The 16,885-nt window shown below is 34.6% G+C and overlaps 2 protein-coding genes across 2 annotated transcripts in view; both read right to left on the bottom strand.

Annotated features, from left to right (window-relative positions):
- Positions 1 to 11,006, bottom strand: part of vta1 (vesicle (multivesicular body) trafficking 1) — a 33,173-nt gene extending 22,167 nt beyond the window's left edge. Inside the window, exon 1 of the mRNA XM_051876562.1 lies at positions 10,784 to 11,006. Coding sequence (XP_051732522.1) covers positions 10,784 to 10,874 — 91 coding nt within the window. The 5' untranslated portion in view covers positions 10,875 to 11,006. The remainder of the gene's footprint in view (positions 1 to 10,783) is intronic.
- A 926-nt stretch (positions 11,007 to 11,932) lies between these two features.
- On the bottom strand, positions 11,933 to 15,171 carry gje1a (gap junction protein epsilon 1a). Its single transcript, XM_051875280.1, has 4 exons — positions 15,083 to 15,171; positions 14,848 to 14,985; positions 13,787 to 13,969; positions 11,933 to 12,938 (listed from the first exon to the last, which is right to left on the bottom strand). Exons 2-4 carry the CDS (start codon positions 14,875 to 14,877, stop codon positions 12,537 to 12,539), a joined length of 615 nt encoding a protein of 204 aa, XP_051731240.1. The 5' UTR covers positions 14,878 to 14,985; positions 15,083 to 15,171; the 3' UTR covers positions 11,933 to 12,536.
- Positions 15,172 to 16,885: the final 1,714 nt, after the last annotated feature.

Raw genomic sequence — 16,885 nt, 5'->3', positions numbered from 1 at the left:
CTCATGTGCTCAACAGATATGATTGTGATTGGCTACAATGCTCAACACTTGTAAAAACATGTAGGTAGAAACCTTTGATGCTCAGAGAGCCCTCAAACAAACGTGAATGAGAGCGCTTAAAAGCAGCGTCTATCGGCAGGTACCAAATATACCTGGTACTTGGTACTATCGGTTCCACAGAAAGTTGTTTTTTTTTTTGTTTTTTTTTGACACACTGGTATGTCTAAAATATAGACACACCTAACTGAATATGTGTTTCTCATGACCTTAAGGCTTAGGCTAAATTTACTGAAATTTTGTAGAATGCTTCTGTATGAGTTTCTTTACAAAATAATAATAATAATAATAATAATTTTTAGTTGGACCATGAAGACTAAAGTGAAGAAAAAGGCAGCCAACATGCGTCCAGTATATGAGAATTTTTCATCACAGTCCAAGACTGGAAGAGCATTCCAGACTAGCTCATGAATTTGGTTGAGAGAATGCCAAGAGTGTGCAAAGCTGTTATCAATGGAAATGGGGGGAAAAAAAAGGGAAAATAAAGCATGAGTAGAAGTTTTCAAATGTTTGTCTATACTGTAAGGACAAAATATATTACTGATGCATTTTAAATATTTAAAATAAGTTAAAACAGATAAGATAAACAAATAAATACAAATACTTTGCATTTTAACGTAAAGGATTTTGTTACATTTCTGACTGTTAATTTTTAAACACATTCTCCGCTATCTTCTAATTCCCTTTTCTTGCCAGTAAACTGCATCCTTTGCTGTTATGTATCTTTGGACCACTGGAGTCCAGTTGTCAGTAGTTGTGGTTACAAAAAATAGTCAAGCCCACACATCTGGCAAAAGTTTTCAATGTATTTTACAGGCCATATGTGATGAGTACAACAGAATTTTTACAGGCTCTTGCTCTTTTAGTATAATATAAAATAGTGGCACATGGTACTACTGTGTGTGAAAGGTTGAAAAATGTCCCATGAGCCTTTGATGCACACTGTATGTGTCATTTCTGGATGCACACTTTAAATACCAGAGCTACAACTGCCAGGCAAACAACTCCAAAGATGCAGATGTCGCTGGTGTAAGAGCAAAAAAGCTACAATTAAATGCAGAGTGAAGTGAATTACCTTCATCTCACACATGAATAAGGAACATTAACCCGAGGGTCTACTGTAATATTAATGAATGAAATTACAATTCTTGATCAATCAATAGACATTAATAGAAGAAAAGAAAATGTGTCTACAATGTATTCAGCAGAGGTGCAGAATGAAACAAGCAGAGTTCATTCATTAGAATTCATGAAGGATCGCAAACAAGGTATTCATTATGGGGTGCCTGGAAGAAGACAACAATCAATTGCTATTGCACAAGTTCAAAGCCATTAAGTTAAAAGGGAGTGTTAAGAGGGACATTTTAAAAAAAAGGCAGTAAGCTCAGAGCCTTAGGGATATGCTCCACTAATGAAGATAATATCTGGTCCCACCCACACTTTCACCAATTTAAAATCTCACCTAGGTGAACCTATGCTGTCCCAAAGGAAATTAAAAAGATGAGGGCTTACAAAGTAATCCGCAGCTTGCTATCGCATTTATGTGATGAAGAGGGATGAAACGATCCCCTCGCGGCCAAACATGAGCCAAAATCTTCTTGCACTAAATATTAAGATACATCTGTGTGGACCTCTTACTTAATGTGACAAAACTAAATGTCACTAGTCAGAAAACTAATGGATTTAACTTTCCAATTTGTCCTGAAAATGGTATATATTTTCGAAAAAAACTTTTAAAATGGAAATACTAAGGTAAAAGAGAAATATAAAAATGGAGAAAAATGCATATAAATAAATGTTGCCTAATATTATACTTGTACAACATTTTATATATTTATAAAAAAGCTGACCTAGAACACATTAAAAATGAGAAGAGCGTTTTACTTTAAATGTTTAACGCCTAAACTGATGTCATATTGGCATGGCATTTAGTATGCAGTACTAGGGTTTTCATGGTACCAAAATTTCAGTAGTCAGTACTAATACCAGTAAAATTTCATGTTTTTTTGGTACCAATTTCAGCAAACACACACTGCACAAATGTTTCTAATTTTTACAGAAAAATACTGTAAAAAATGCGACAGTAAAAACATGTTAATTGGTAAACTAAGTTAACTTACGGTCCTTTACATATGCAGTGAAAAACTGTAAATGGTTTAACATCACATTATGTAATTTTATTTAGAAAATTTTACTGTAATTTATGTTTTTTTTAAAGTAAAAACTACAAATTAGCATATTTACAGTAAAAAACAAAACAAAAAAAACAACAACAACAGTAAAAGGACTCTCAAAAGTCCGTCCTATACATAGCACATATGCTTACATTTTTTTTTTTAATGAATAATTTTGTTTCAATATGTATATTATTGTGTTTTGTGTTGCACTTTATGTTATTTAGTTAATATTTATTGCATTATTTTAGTGTCATGTATGTTACCTTGATGGTGTTTTGTCTGTGTGTATGACCCTGTGCACCGTTTATATACGAGTATTGACCATGTTTTACAAACAGGCTGCTTATAATATAATTCATCTTGTGGCTTTTTTATTGTGCCAACTGTATTATTGTGGTGGTTATTATCAGTACATTTTAAGGTAAAAATGGTAGTTAAAGTAGATATATTATTAGACATTATAACTTAATGAAACGCAGATATAAATTGTAAAATATACAGGCATCCTGTAACTGGAACATTGACAGTAAATTTTACCAGTGTAAAAAAGGATATTTTTTAGATTGTAAGGAAGTGAATCAAATTCAGTGAAATACTTTAGACTTATAGACTTTTGTTGTAAACACACTGTGGAAAAGGTTGGAAACATTTTCTCTATACTACTGCGTTTCAGCAATACAAAAATATCCAAACAAAATAACCAATTCCACATGCTTCGCTGAAGTGACATTCGTCAAGTCGAGACGGGACTTTGAATGACACTTTGAATGACACTTTGTGTGCTAGGCAAACCTTGAAATCAGTCATCTAATTCCGATTTTAAACACATTAGCCAGTAAAACACAGTGAACTGGCAATTACAACTTCCCGAGGAAACAAGGAAAAGCAAATACACCCAAGCTGTGAGTGCTCAGGCCAGGCCAAATACATGTTAGTCCTTATAAAAGGTGTCTGTATGCTGCTGGCTAGATTTGTGCTCTCTGCCGAGAGATTCAAATTTAAGTATGCTTTTTCAAGTGATAAAGGAAATGTTTTTCTTGAGAGAGAAAGATACTATGCATACCATACCTGAAACTGAAATAAGTTTAAATGGCTTAGACTGCTATTAAATGCTAATATTTAGTTTCAAACAAGAGGCCTATTAGCATCTAATGAGTCATGTAGGATACTTTAGATAAAATAAGTATAGTTAAGTTAGCAAGCATAGTAAGTTTGAATAAGTTTGGTTAAATAAACAGAGAAATGGAGAGAGAAAGCAACATTTAAGACAAAATACAAGAAAAACCAATAGACTTGTGTTGTGAATATGGAAAGGCCACCGGAGACACATGAAATACCAGCACAAATATATCAGCCATTTCACCAAAATACATCCAAATAACAAAGTAAAATGAAACTATAAAAACATATAGGGTAAGGTCATTGACTTATAAGCTAAGAATCTGGAGAAACATAATATTTCATCCTTGTTGTAGTATCATTAAGTACAAAAACCATAGAAAGTCATAGCAACATTATTATAGTTTATTTTTGTCTTGTTTTGTGATACCAAAAATCAAACTTTGTTACTTTCTCATAATCTCAACTAAATTTCTCATAAGAAACAAACGGCATGTCTCATCATTAGTGCTATTTCAGCTTGAGCGAGTCTCTGATTAAAGTCAAAGTGAATTTGCTCATTCATTATGCAGCAGTAAATATACTGTGCTTAGGAATGGATTTTGTAAAAAAAAAAAAGAGAAAACAACTTTTAAGTTGACAAATTAATTTTTGTTAAATTGCAATCTACAAAAAAAACAATGTCTGGTTTCTGTAAACAGGACATTTAGAATCACACTAAAATGTTATGCAAGGCTTCTTTATTCCACTTTGTCCTCAAAAATGCCACTCCATTTTGGGATTTGGGAGAAGAAAGGTTCAAATGGTTATCAGTTCGATAACCCTGAGTGAACAAAATAACTGGGGGTTCAGTAGACTGATAGCAGCTGAAAAAAAAGCTCATACAGTATTTAATATATTTTTGTCAAGTACTTCCCATCTTTGTTTCTTTAAGAATAGTCCATTTCCTTTTCCATGAGGCCCAATTTGCAGAGATCTGATGTCTATCGGAATAGATCATAGCATACGGTCACAAAGTCCTCCTTTGTAACTGTATTACGCCCATACTGCGCAACACTGAGGCCATTCACAGTTTTAAAACAAGAAAATTAAAAAAAACTATCTATTATTTGCCACTCCTTATTTCACGTACTTTTTAATGAAATAAGGAGTGTGAACTATATGTTAGAAGAGTGTTTTTATTGAAAGATGTCACAAAGCATCAAGTGACTTAAAACAACTCTGGAGATGTTAAGTCATTTAAACCTAATTCAGAAGACATTTTTAAGTGGCCTAAATGTAAATTCATACAGAAATACGCATTTTTTTCTTCTTAATGGTCATATGATTAGACTACTTGCATGTGCCTGTGCTAAACACCAGATTGCACCCATTGAATGAGCACTGCACAACAAAGCATACTACAATATCTCAGATGCTCATTATGGCCGAGTAAGCATCAACGCAAGCTTGACGTTTGACAGACGAAAGACAGCGTGACTCCTCAGTCGAGGACATGCCCGAGTATTTCACTGACATCTGCAGTAGGAACTGAATTGTATATTCAGGAATGTCAGCCCGCGCACTCTGCTTTCCCTACTACAAGGATGTTATTATGTAGCTGCTGCTCAGTATGAAGACTGGATAAGGTCCAGCAAGAAGGAAGGAAAACAATGTCAAAGAGGGCCTTTTCCATAGGTTTACAGCATGGTGCCAATCAGAGAACTGGAGCTCTGTCAAAGAGACAGAAGCCAGAGCAGAACCGCATCAGAAGAGCATTCTGCTTCAAAAAACACACACAACTGAAGACTGCCTCACATTAATCTGGCAACGAGCACATCGCTGTTGCACATTTTGATGCCTTCACAGAAAATATCAATCCTTATAATAAAAAAAAAAAAAAAGTTTTTAATGTGTTATAAAAGAACAGGAAAAAAAAAAATAAAAAAATAAAAAAATCACTAATTGTGATTCACTTCCAAGCCAAGAATATTAAACTTTTAGGATAAAGAAGAAAAATAAGATAACCAAGACTGCTAGATCATCAGCATCTAGTTATTTAACAGACCATGATCATCTGCTATTTTAAAACTCTGAGTATAAGCAAACAACAGATAAAGTCTCAAGTAAAAGGGTCCAGTAAGCTAATAACAGAAACAATTCCAGCAAGGCCTGATTCCCTCACTTAAATGTCAATGCTGACCTCCAGTGGCACACTGAATTCACCCTCTCAAGAAAATGCTTATTTAGAATTAATAGGAAAATCTCTAAGTACAACTTGACTTTAAACAACTTTCAGAATCAGAAACCTCGTTGTATATTCTGAAACACTACATTAGCCATTCACAAATGGAAACTGACTACAATGTAAAAAAGAATGGTTGTTTTAACTTAAAGTAAGTTGCCTGGTTGCCTTAAAATTTTGAGTTCATTGAAATTAAAAATTTGAGTTAATACAATGAAGGCGATTGGTTTAATCAACAGAAACTCAAAATATGATGTTATCTGAACCACATTAATTAAATTGATTTGACAAAAGAAAAAATGTTGTGATAAATCATGAATAATTTTTTACAGTGTAAATATAAAATAAAGAGTTTAAAAATACACTGACATACATTGTTTTAACATTTATACTTAACTGTCAACAGTGTTTTACACTATGAACTGGTAAAAACAACAAAATTACACACAACGCAACTGATCTGCTCAGAATAAATACACAGCCTAAACCATTATATGAAAACATATGAATTGAGATGATGAAAAGGCTCAAAATCTCCCAAAAGATGTGTGATTAAAAAAAACTCTTAATAAAAAGGTGCTAAGCTGTGCGACTGGGTGTTGACTTTGCTAAACTGTGCAGATATTCACGTGATGTTTAGTAGGTACTTCATACCCAGAGCAACAGACAGGTGTTCAAAGCCATAACTTTCAGAAGTGATAATTCACAGATCATTCCCATGGATTGTACCTACAAACATTGGGTTATGAGATCTTTAAAAAGATAGATCTGGCACACTTTTCTATAATTTCTCCATCAGTAGTCTTATACATACCATTCAAAAGTTTGGAGTCATTAAGATTATTTTTTGTTTTTGAAATTAGTCTCTTATGCTCACAGAGGCCTAATCGTTTGATCAAAAATACAGTGATATTAAAGGGTTAGTTGACCCAAAAACGAAAATTCTGTCATCATTTACTCACTCTCATGTTGTTCCAAACCTGAGTTTCCTTTTGCTGTTGAACTAAAAAGATGATATTTTGAAGAATGTTCGTAACCAGACAGTTGACTGCAGCCGTTAACATCTATAGTAGGAAAAAATACTATGGAAGTCAATGGCTATCATCAACTGTCTAGATACCAACATTCTTCTAAATATCTTCTTTTGTGTTCAACAGAAGAAAGAAACTCATACAGGTTTGGAACAACATGAGGGTGAGTAAGTGATGACAAAAATTTCATTTTTGGGTGAACTATCCCTTTAATATTAATAATATCAGTAATATTACAGAAAAAGTATTACAATTTAAAATAAAATGTTTTCGACTGACATATGTGTTAAAATGTAATGTATTCCTGTGATGGTGAAGCTGAATGTTCAGCATCATCACTCCATTCTTCAGTGTCACATGATCCTTTAGAAATTATTTTAATACGCTGATTTGGTGCTCAAAAAACATTTATTATTATTAACAATGTTAAAAACAGCTGTGCTGCTTAATGTTAATGTAAAATTGGATACATTTTGTCAGGATTGTTTGATTCATATATAGAAAGTTTAAAAAAAAAAAACAGCATTTTTTTTTTTAAATAGAAATCTTCTGCAACATTATACATGTCTTTGCTGTAACTCTTGATCAATTTAATGCATCCTAGCTGAATAAAAGAATAACTGAATAACTTTTGAATGGTAGTGAACCTGCAGAAAGAATCAGACTCATCTTTCAACAAGTATCACTCATTTCAAAGAGCTAGATAGATGTCATCTATAACATAGAAACTAAAGTCAAAAAATTGTGACAAAGCAGTTCCAAAACAGATTTATATTGAACTTCTCTACAGTATTTGCCCCTGAAACATCAAGATGGCATTAATCTGGAGCCTTAAACGTAGTCTTTGTGAGAGTAATTGGACTGCCTTTCTCCTTCAGAGTTCAGAAACAGCCCAACAAAGAAGAGAGATTACGTCTAACATTTTCTTAAAGTTGCCCCTTTGCCTTCATGGATTGCTCAGGTCATAAAACAAATATGAAGTTTGACATTTAGACTCAGCAAGAAAGGACCTAATATCTCACTACACAGAAATGGAAAATTGTAGGAGCAGTGGGAGGTCTGCCATTGATGAGGTTAGACTCCAAGATTGCAGTATACCTGAAAATGGTTGCCATGACAGTAAGAAAGCAAGGCAAAAAAAAGTATAAGGTATAGCGTGTAACTATTATCTTGGTCATGCAAACATTTGGTAACCTTCCAGGAGCATCCAGTCAACTTATTAAATGTTAACGAATTCTTAACTCTCAGGCTAATTGGCATACACATAACAATGTCTTCCTTTCAGTCATAAGATACGTCTGTGAACATCAAATAACACTACTATTCATGACCAAAGACTTTCCCTTAGTAGGATGCCAATAAAAAAAAAAATGTGAGGAAGGTTGTGTGAAGGGTTGGGTATTGTTTGAACATTAACTATTCCGATTAGGCTTATTGATTCTTATCGATTCCTAATTTTGATTCCAATAAGGTTAAAAAAAAAAAAAAAAAAAAAAACTTAGATATTCACATTTATTCTAAGTCTTATTGCAAAACATTTCATTGTAGCTGAATACCATGAACAAAAATCAACAGGCTAAAGAACACTTACACAAGGAACTTTTGCCTATGGTTTAAAAATGCCATTGCAAAAACAACTAACTAATATAAATTCCAAGCATTATAGACAAGTAAACACTTAAAAAAGAACAAATTAGCAAATCGCACAACTGAAAAAAGATACGATTTAAATAAACAGTATTTTAAGATTTTCAGGTATTCAGGTACAGAAACTGTAATCAAATGTAAAATAAAACTGCACTTTATAAATAAAATATACATTACAAATAGCAAAAGTTATTCAGTCAAGAACAGCAACTGAATTTTCTCTTTGTCTTTTGTTGTGTGATTAACGTTATTATAGAGACGGCAGCAGGAATATCAGGCTGCTGTCACTTTAAGAGCTGCTTGGATCCAATATACTATGCATTTTCTTTATCAACTGTTTACGTTCACTTTAGACATAACCAATTGTGTTTACGAGGATATTTTGAAATATTTTTTGTGTGTACGCAGTTGAGTATCGCACACTATTCAGTATGAGAAGCGACTTTCTGTGCGCACATTTTAGATGTGTCCGCACACACAGAAGAAGACGTGAGTCTTCTTGTACTTGAATGGTTTAAAGTCATATTAAAATGCACACAAAGGAATCGATAAAAGGAATTGAAATTTTAATTTTATAGCAAGTATCCGATTCCTGACCTTATCCTATTCCAGAATTGGAATTGATTTTCGATTCCCAACCCTAGTTGTGTGTGCCTCAGAGATAAAATACTGAACAATCTGTCTTGATACCATTAACAAACTATACAAAAGTTTAACAGATCATTAGTTAAAATCCAAAAAATGGTTGTCATGAATGTTTGATTGATATATATATATATATATTTACATTTGAACATTTGCAAGGTACTTATCTGTTCATCATTGTGTTGTAATTATCAAAGTTACATAATAAATACTTGTGTATAAAATATATACATGTGCCACAGATGCTTTTCATAACTGGTAAACATAACTGGGGACAAATAATACAAACAATTAAAACCTGGAATATCAGCAAAGACCACCAGATAACCATTTTATAATTCATTCAACACAAGCTGACGGTAAAACACAGAGCCTATACGTTGTGCCATGACGTAAAATAAAACGAGTAATGTCAAATCTACCTCACACCACACTCTGCAACCATCAGGCTAAATGTATGCTATTGTTGTAAAACATCTGATTCTGTGAGCATTATCAAACATGTTACAATGTCCCTTGAGTACTAATTATCATTTTTAGTTTATTAATTTTTTAGGAAGCATACAAAACACGCACACTAATTAATAGCTGTTCAATTATAACAGTATTATCGAAGTTGTCCAGTATTCCCCAGAACTTCACATTCTGTTGAAATGCAATCTGGCTTCTTTCAACTGCAACGGCACTGTCTTTCCATATCGCAGTTACCATCACATTGATTTGCAATAGCTACATCCAACAGAACTACTTCACTGCAGAGTTTTATGACATCACTAGAAGCATATGGCTACAAAATATGCATGTGTCATGCACCACATGACATGAGCCCAGCCCCAAACCTAACTGACTTACGGGATAATGGGAAAGAGGGGACCATCTAGAGGCTCAAGGCCTGCAGATGGTCCCTGGGGGCCCTTGAGTGTCCGGGCTGGTCACCTTTCTGTGACGTAAAGGGTCACAATTCATCTCAGTCTATGTCACACTAAATAGTCTGTACAAAACTATTACAGTAAATCTACATGCAAAGTCTGACACACCTAGACGATGATTCATCTCTTCCGCTGTACCAAAGTCCTTCAAAAGCCCTTAAAAAAAGCCTTTACGACACTGATACCCTCCCTATGCAGAATGAAAAGATTGTGTCATAATAATGACAACAATTACAAGTTCTGAGCAAAATACATTCAGAAATATACTGTAAGTGGGGTTGTAGAAAATTTTCCCTAGCCAGTTCACATTCCATCCCAACACACCTCAATATGGACGGACAAGGAACTTGTTTTTCCAGCACTGCGTGGTGAGAATGGCAGCAACTGTCAGTGTCCCTTAGGCTACATGATTCAGCACATATCTGACTGCTTTTTGACTTGCCACAAAAAAACAAACTGAATAGCATGCTTAATGAATGACTACCTCTCAACTACACATATCAGAACAGCATTAAATTAAATCTAGCACATAAAAGTCTGTGATGTACTCGTGATGCAGTGAAGTTTCAGCCAAACCTCTAAAAACCAGTTAGCCAGTCCTGCTACATTTGTAGCTAAATTTCCATCGCTAAGACTGCGTTTGTGGAGAACTACAACTATCCAGCTGGGAAATCTTATAAATATTCTATACTATTGGGCGGTTTAAAATAAATGTTTGCTCAAGAAAGCATATGTTAGTTAGCTTAGCAAAGAAACTTAAGCTAACTTCCACAACAGACTATTTTAAATACATTTCGAACTACTACATGTAAAAAAAAATATGAGTGATTAAAAGCATTTTATTCGAATTATACTGGGATAATCTAAAAAATGACACATTTAATAAACCAGTGAGAGGGGAGGGGCTGCTATGTGACAAGCTAACAAAACAAAGCGATATTTTTACAAGCTTACAGTAATAAGCGACCACCGGTTCTCTTTTCTCGTGTTCCTGTGCTGTTCTTAAATGGTGCTGGATCGCTTTCAGCTGCGGTGGGAGAGCCATCCTGAAGAGAAGTCACTGTTACAAACTTCTACAACAGCCGAAAAATGGCTAATAACAACAAAGATGACAAGCGCTCGCGAAGGAGCTGCTTCCGCGTCTTCGCGTGAACGCGCAACCACGCCTTTACTGACCTCCATAGGCGAGGAGTAGGAAGTGACCGACACGAATTAGCCATTATTTTTATTCTGCATAAAAGACATATTGACTAATATACAGATAAATCTTTAAAAAGTTTTATTTAGTATTCATATATCTTAAGATGTCATTTGTAATTTATTTGTTTATTAATTTATTATTTGTTTTAATTAATTATAGGCTATATATTACATGAATCGCATGCTTTTCTATTTTGTTCTTCTGTCCTTGTGCTATATACATTAATAAAGAGTTATAATAATCAACAGTTTTCTTTTTTTTTTAAATGTTGTACAATGCTTGGAGAACCTATAGGTTAGGTATACTGATATGGTATGGTCGGTGTAAACAAAAAAGAGTGACAACTCTTTTAAACATTTTTACTTGATTGAAACATTTTGAAAGCATTGTATCAGACAGAGTGCCGTGGATTCACAAGCAGTTCTGTTTATTCTGACTATGAGTTACTTAACACTAAATATTTCCCTAGACTGATAATACATTATGGCAGTCATAATATATGCACCAATTATGTTACCCATATGAAGATCTTCATGCATAATCATACCATAAATCCCATAGACACTGGTGATCAAATAAATAAATAAATAAATAAATAAAATAAAAACAATATAAATGATGAACTCTCTAAACATAATACAAAAGCTATTACTCCAACAGCTGTGGTGTTGAAACAGTGGGAAGGCAACTGTGAGAAGATGTGCAGGCCAGACCTGCTGTCAGATGTTTCTGTAATGCATAAATCATGTTCTTATAATAAATAGTTACCTGCTGACACAAAATAAGAGTTCACAGTATGCCATTTTGTACCTGAGATGAAACACTTAGCTGAGAATAATAACAAAAGTTGGATGGATGCCTGATGAAATGTACAGATACAAATACTACAAACACACAAGATAATTCTCAAATGGACTCAAAACTATATGGAAATCAACACCATGATTAATATACTATCAATGTGTGTAATTGTGACTAAGTTGTGCAGTACCAGTGACCAATTAAAAATGCTTTTAGAAATTGATGCTATGTTGCATGTACTTATTCTTCCTTATTCCCTTTTAAGAAGAATGAATCATTGTTGAAATTTAAATATTTGTCAAAAAAGTACTCGCAATTTGTGTAGTACTTCAATATAAAGTATAAAACTAAATATGAAAATAATATTAGAGAGAGAATAATTACTTACTAAATACTTATGTGGGTTTAGATTAGCTTACATAAGTTAATATATGAAAAATATATATATTTAAGATTCCCCTGCTAGAGAGGTGACTTATTTAGGCTTAAATATGTTAGGCTTATAACTAAAAATATTAATGAGTCCCTTGTCATTATTAATTAGGCTTGTTTTGTGTTTTCCAGAAAAGGAATAATAAATTGTCCAGTTAAAAACATGTCTTTCTGTGTCTACCATCAGAAAGTCCAGAGGTATGTGGGTTTATGTCCTGTCTGTCATTCAGAGACCCATAGAAGACATAAAAACAAACAATGTTTTCTAAATTCTCAAGACACTGGCTGGTTTAAATAGCCAAGTCTTCGGAACAGAATCTCAAAAATCTCAGCGATACAGAGGAGTATGGTGATGATGGTAAAGGTGTACATCGCACTGAGGAAGATAGTCTTCTCGAAGTGTTCAGGGACCATACACTTCGAGATGCTGAAGATCTTCGCGAGGGCACTGGCATCGCACATATAAATAGGATCAACCAGGAACCCAAAGAGGTGGCTCTGAAGCCAAAATGCTAAGACTTCCAGAATTATTCTCAACAGGACAGAGATGATGTAGAAGACTGTGGACATCGGCCGCTGAAGGATCTCCTCCTGGTCTATATTTTTACAGGCAGCATAAAGATGGAATACAGCTCCAGGTACCAAGACAGAGACTAGCTGCAACGCCCAGAATACCTACACACACAAAAAAAAAAAAACATTTTATGTTACTTTGCTGTCTTTAAAACATCATGAAACGGAAGTTGCAATAGTCTTTTGTATATCTGATGATGTATATCTGAATGAAGCAGCTTCTCGAACAAGAAAATGTAGGGTGGGGCTTAATATTTTCCATCAGGAATTGATTGGATTGTTATGGTTTGCTATTGCTGTGATGTCATGTGAGTGACAGGTTGTCCTGTCCTCGTGCCAGTAAACATCATCAGAGAAGAGAAAGGATGTCGCTGCGAGAGTGAGGGGAAGTTATTTTAATTAAACACTGCAACTGAATTAAAGAAAAAAAATAATGATGTGCACAAATAAATTATTTATAATAAATACTGCAATATATTCCATAAAAAAAAATAAAAATAAGAATTGTCCATTTTGATTTCATGGTGACTTTAAGATTGTTTTTGTTTTTTCAATTTGTCATTTTTGCCCTCTAATATGGTTTTTAATTCAAGTTTCCACCAAAAAATTAAAAGATATTATAGGCCATTATACATCTTCAAAATCAGCTTCTCATATTCACTGAAATACAGTTGAATTTTACATCCAGGTTTTGATTATCTGCTTTCTGAAAGTTTTAAGACAGTAGAAAAAAGTAGTAAACTTCATGCAGTGGAAATGACAGATTAAGTTAAATAAGCTCCAAATCTTACAGTTAAATGGCTTGATCAGCAAAAGCTGTTAGAGTTTCCCAGAATTCATCTTTTTTCTTACTACTTCCATACATCCATGGTCACTTTTGGCTCTCATTTCACACATATTTTGATTTAGGTTATTAGATTACTAATGCATATACTTTCATGCACTTTTACCTGAGGTGTTATAGGCCTGAACTGGTTGTAACAGTAAAGGTTTAATTCCCTTTTGTCCGGATCACAGCTGAAGTGGAGGGCCTCATTTCCATAGACGGCGAATCCAAGGACTCCAAGGAAAAACGTACGCACAGAGCCGAAAAACAGCGTGTGGAACTGGCCTATCACCGTCGGAGGCCTGAGCTGAAACATGTAATGAAGAGATCTTAACACACATTCACTAAAAGCATTTTCAACCACAATATATCTCTAAATTGGCATACAAGTTAAAACTTTTTAGACTGCATACTTACACATCCTTCATAAAAGTTTTTGATGTAGTTTAAAGACATAATTTGGCTTCACAGCTCTTCAGCATTCTATGGTTGCTTGTCAGCATCATTGCCAGTCTTCTGGCCTCGGGCAGAGGCAGATAGCAATTCTGAACCTCAAAATGACCTTTCGCTTTAGAAACCCCTTGTCAGTGCAGTCTCTTTTACCCACAGTGCCTTCATCAATTTACTCACTCAGTGCAAAAAAAAACAAACAAAAAAAAAGGAAAATGACAAAGGCCACAGGACATGTGGTCAGCCCATAGGCTAATCCCTATTCAACTATGTCAGCGAAAAAACAACTCTTGTATCTCACAATAGAGCAGGGCAAACCTGACAATTGCAACAAAATGCAATTGTATCACTGAGCAGATCACATAATGGAAAACAACAATTAACAGGTTAACAAATGTATTCATAATTCATTAAACAGGCAATTGAATTCAAGCCTTTTGTAAAACAATTTGAAAACTGGTTAAGCAGTGATATCCTGAGATTTTGAGGTCCTTAGAAGGGTTTCCAGACACCTATAACTTATAGTTACGTATATAATTGTTTAAATAAAAACTGTTTTTCTTTCTAACATATATCTGTACTACATTATCTACCTCTGACAACAGCTAACGTAACAGGCCTACTGAAAGTTTCTCTAGACTTCCCAGTAGTGTTTCCTCTAAAACAGCTCAAGAAACGTTCACACGGTAAGAAACGTTTCACAAACGTTAAATCGTCTATTAAAAGTCCACACACCAACCGTAATCCAGGCGGAGTGTTGTTCATCCCCCTTCTTAATCAGAACCGAGGTCCTGCTCTCATGTCACTGCGTCCCGAGGGAAAGACAGACCTGCTGGAAAAGCAGCATGTTGGGGGCGCCTTTCTGACGGCGAGCTTTTTCGAGTCATAAACCAAAGAGAAAACAGACAGGCAAGACATCAAAGAAACGTAGCAAAGAATAGTTCATTATGGCCACAGAGATGCTAATTACCGAAATAAGAGTACTGGGGTCTGGCGGTCATACGGTCATTGCGCACGTGGTGCACACGCAAGCATAGCTGTCAATCAAATATGACCGAGCTTGATTGTTTGTTAGCTCATAGAGATCAATGGCATGATGGAGGACTCCATTATATGAGTTTATATTATTGGTATGATGCCGTTCAATAGATGTTCAGATGTTTGTAATGGGTTTGTCTATTTACATCGTTACATGCATTATATCTGAGAACAAAAAGTCATTGAAATAAAAACGCAATTTTCCCATTTCTTTTAAAATAAAAGTACACTGATTTTCCCACGACATCTGATTCAATAAATAAATAAATAAAAATAAAATGCAATTAAAAAACTTGAATAGCCTACAAATCTAATGAAAAAGTTTTCTAATTCTGAATTATGTCATTTTCCATCTTTGGAAAGGGTAAAAAAATGTCTCATTAAAAGGAACCTTGAATACTTGAAAAAAAGAAATTTAGCACAAAGACCTTTTCATTAAAACGTGATAGACATGTTTCGGTGCTGATTTTAGATAATGGTGAAGGAAAGCCATAAGGTCACCTGTTAACTTACTGCAGAAAATAGTTCAATAGCCTACATTCTTCTGTAATTAATTTTTTCAAGAGCGTCATAAATGCCAGCAGATGTCACTGACTCAACATGACATTACCTCATGCAACCCAAGTCAGTGGCGAATTATATTCATTTAGCCTATTACCAGAAGCCACATTTACATCAGACAACATGTGTTGTGGTAAACACACACACACACACACTTAAATAATTAAAATAACACATTCTATTAGATAATAGAAATTTTGCTCCCAAGGTGTGAGTCAATGTGAGAACAATGCGAGTCAAGAAGATGAATAGAGACAGAGTGGGGCAGTGACTTGTGCTGCTTTTCAATGGTAGTCTGAAACTCATCCAGGTATATCTTGGCTGATCTTTAAGCAGAGCAGAACCAGTAAAAATCGTCAAAATACTCCATCATTCCTGAATAAATTGCTGGAAGTTTGAATTCAGCCTTTTAAAATGACGCTACTGAGGGTTCTATTCAGCATTATGGCGCAATAACAGCTTGCACAGACCTAAAGCAAGAACCAAGACAGGACCATGATAAATTGGTTCTTCTGAGACCAAGGCCAAATGAAAATCCGATTTCAAGATCTGTCTGGACAAGCAACTTTTGTCATCATCACTTGACGCATAAATGTCTGTTTGCTGTGTCTGTTTATAACAAGGATGAGAAAGCAAACCTAAAATGGAGGTTTGAATAAAAAAATCTCCTTATGTAATTCTTTGGTTAAAATGTCCAGTGACACGTGACACAAGCAAATAAAGTCTTCCCCACAGGCTTTGCGCCAGATTTTTTGCAAGGGACTGGAGAACTTTTCTCTCTCTCTTTTTCAAATACCTGTTTTTCTACTCTAGTTGTTCAGACCCAGTTGGTTTTTCTGATTACGTATTTATTGCAATTCTTCCCCCGGTAAATCCCCCTGCGAGTCACAGAATGAGCATGAAAGAGCTCCAGCTGAACTCCGATAAGGGAGCGCGCGCGGACAAAAGCTTCACCTGACGAGTCCAGAAAGCACAATTCCAGTTTGCGCTACTGATGAGCGACTTCGTCTCATGACCAACATCATTCTTTCAGATATGAGGATTCGACGTTTTCAGTTTTTATTTATTTATTTATTTTGTTATGAAAGAAATATACTTTAAAAACCAGAAGGGTGAATGTAGTGTGGAAGATGGGCATTATTAAATTAACACAGATAGATAGATAGATAGATAG

The sequence above is a fragment of the Ctenopharyngodon idella genome, chromosome 20 (genome assembly GCF_019924925.1).
Source record: "Ctenopharyngodon idella isolate HZGC_01 chromosome 20, HZGC01, whole genome shotgun sequence".
Taxonomy (NCBI): Eukaryota; Metazoa; Chordata; class Actinopteri; order Cypriniformes; family Xenocyprididae; genus Ctenopharyngodon; species Ctenopharyngodon idella.
Note: the sequence above shows the minus strand (reverse complement) of the source record. Positions and strands in the feature narration are given on the sequence as shown.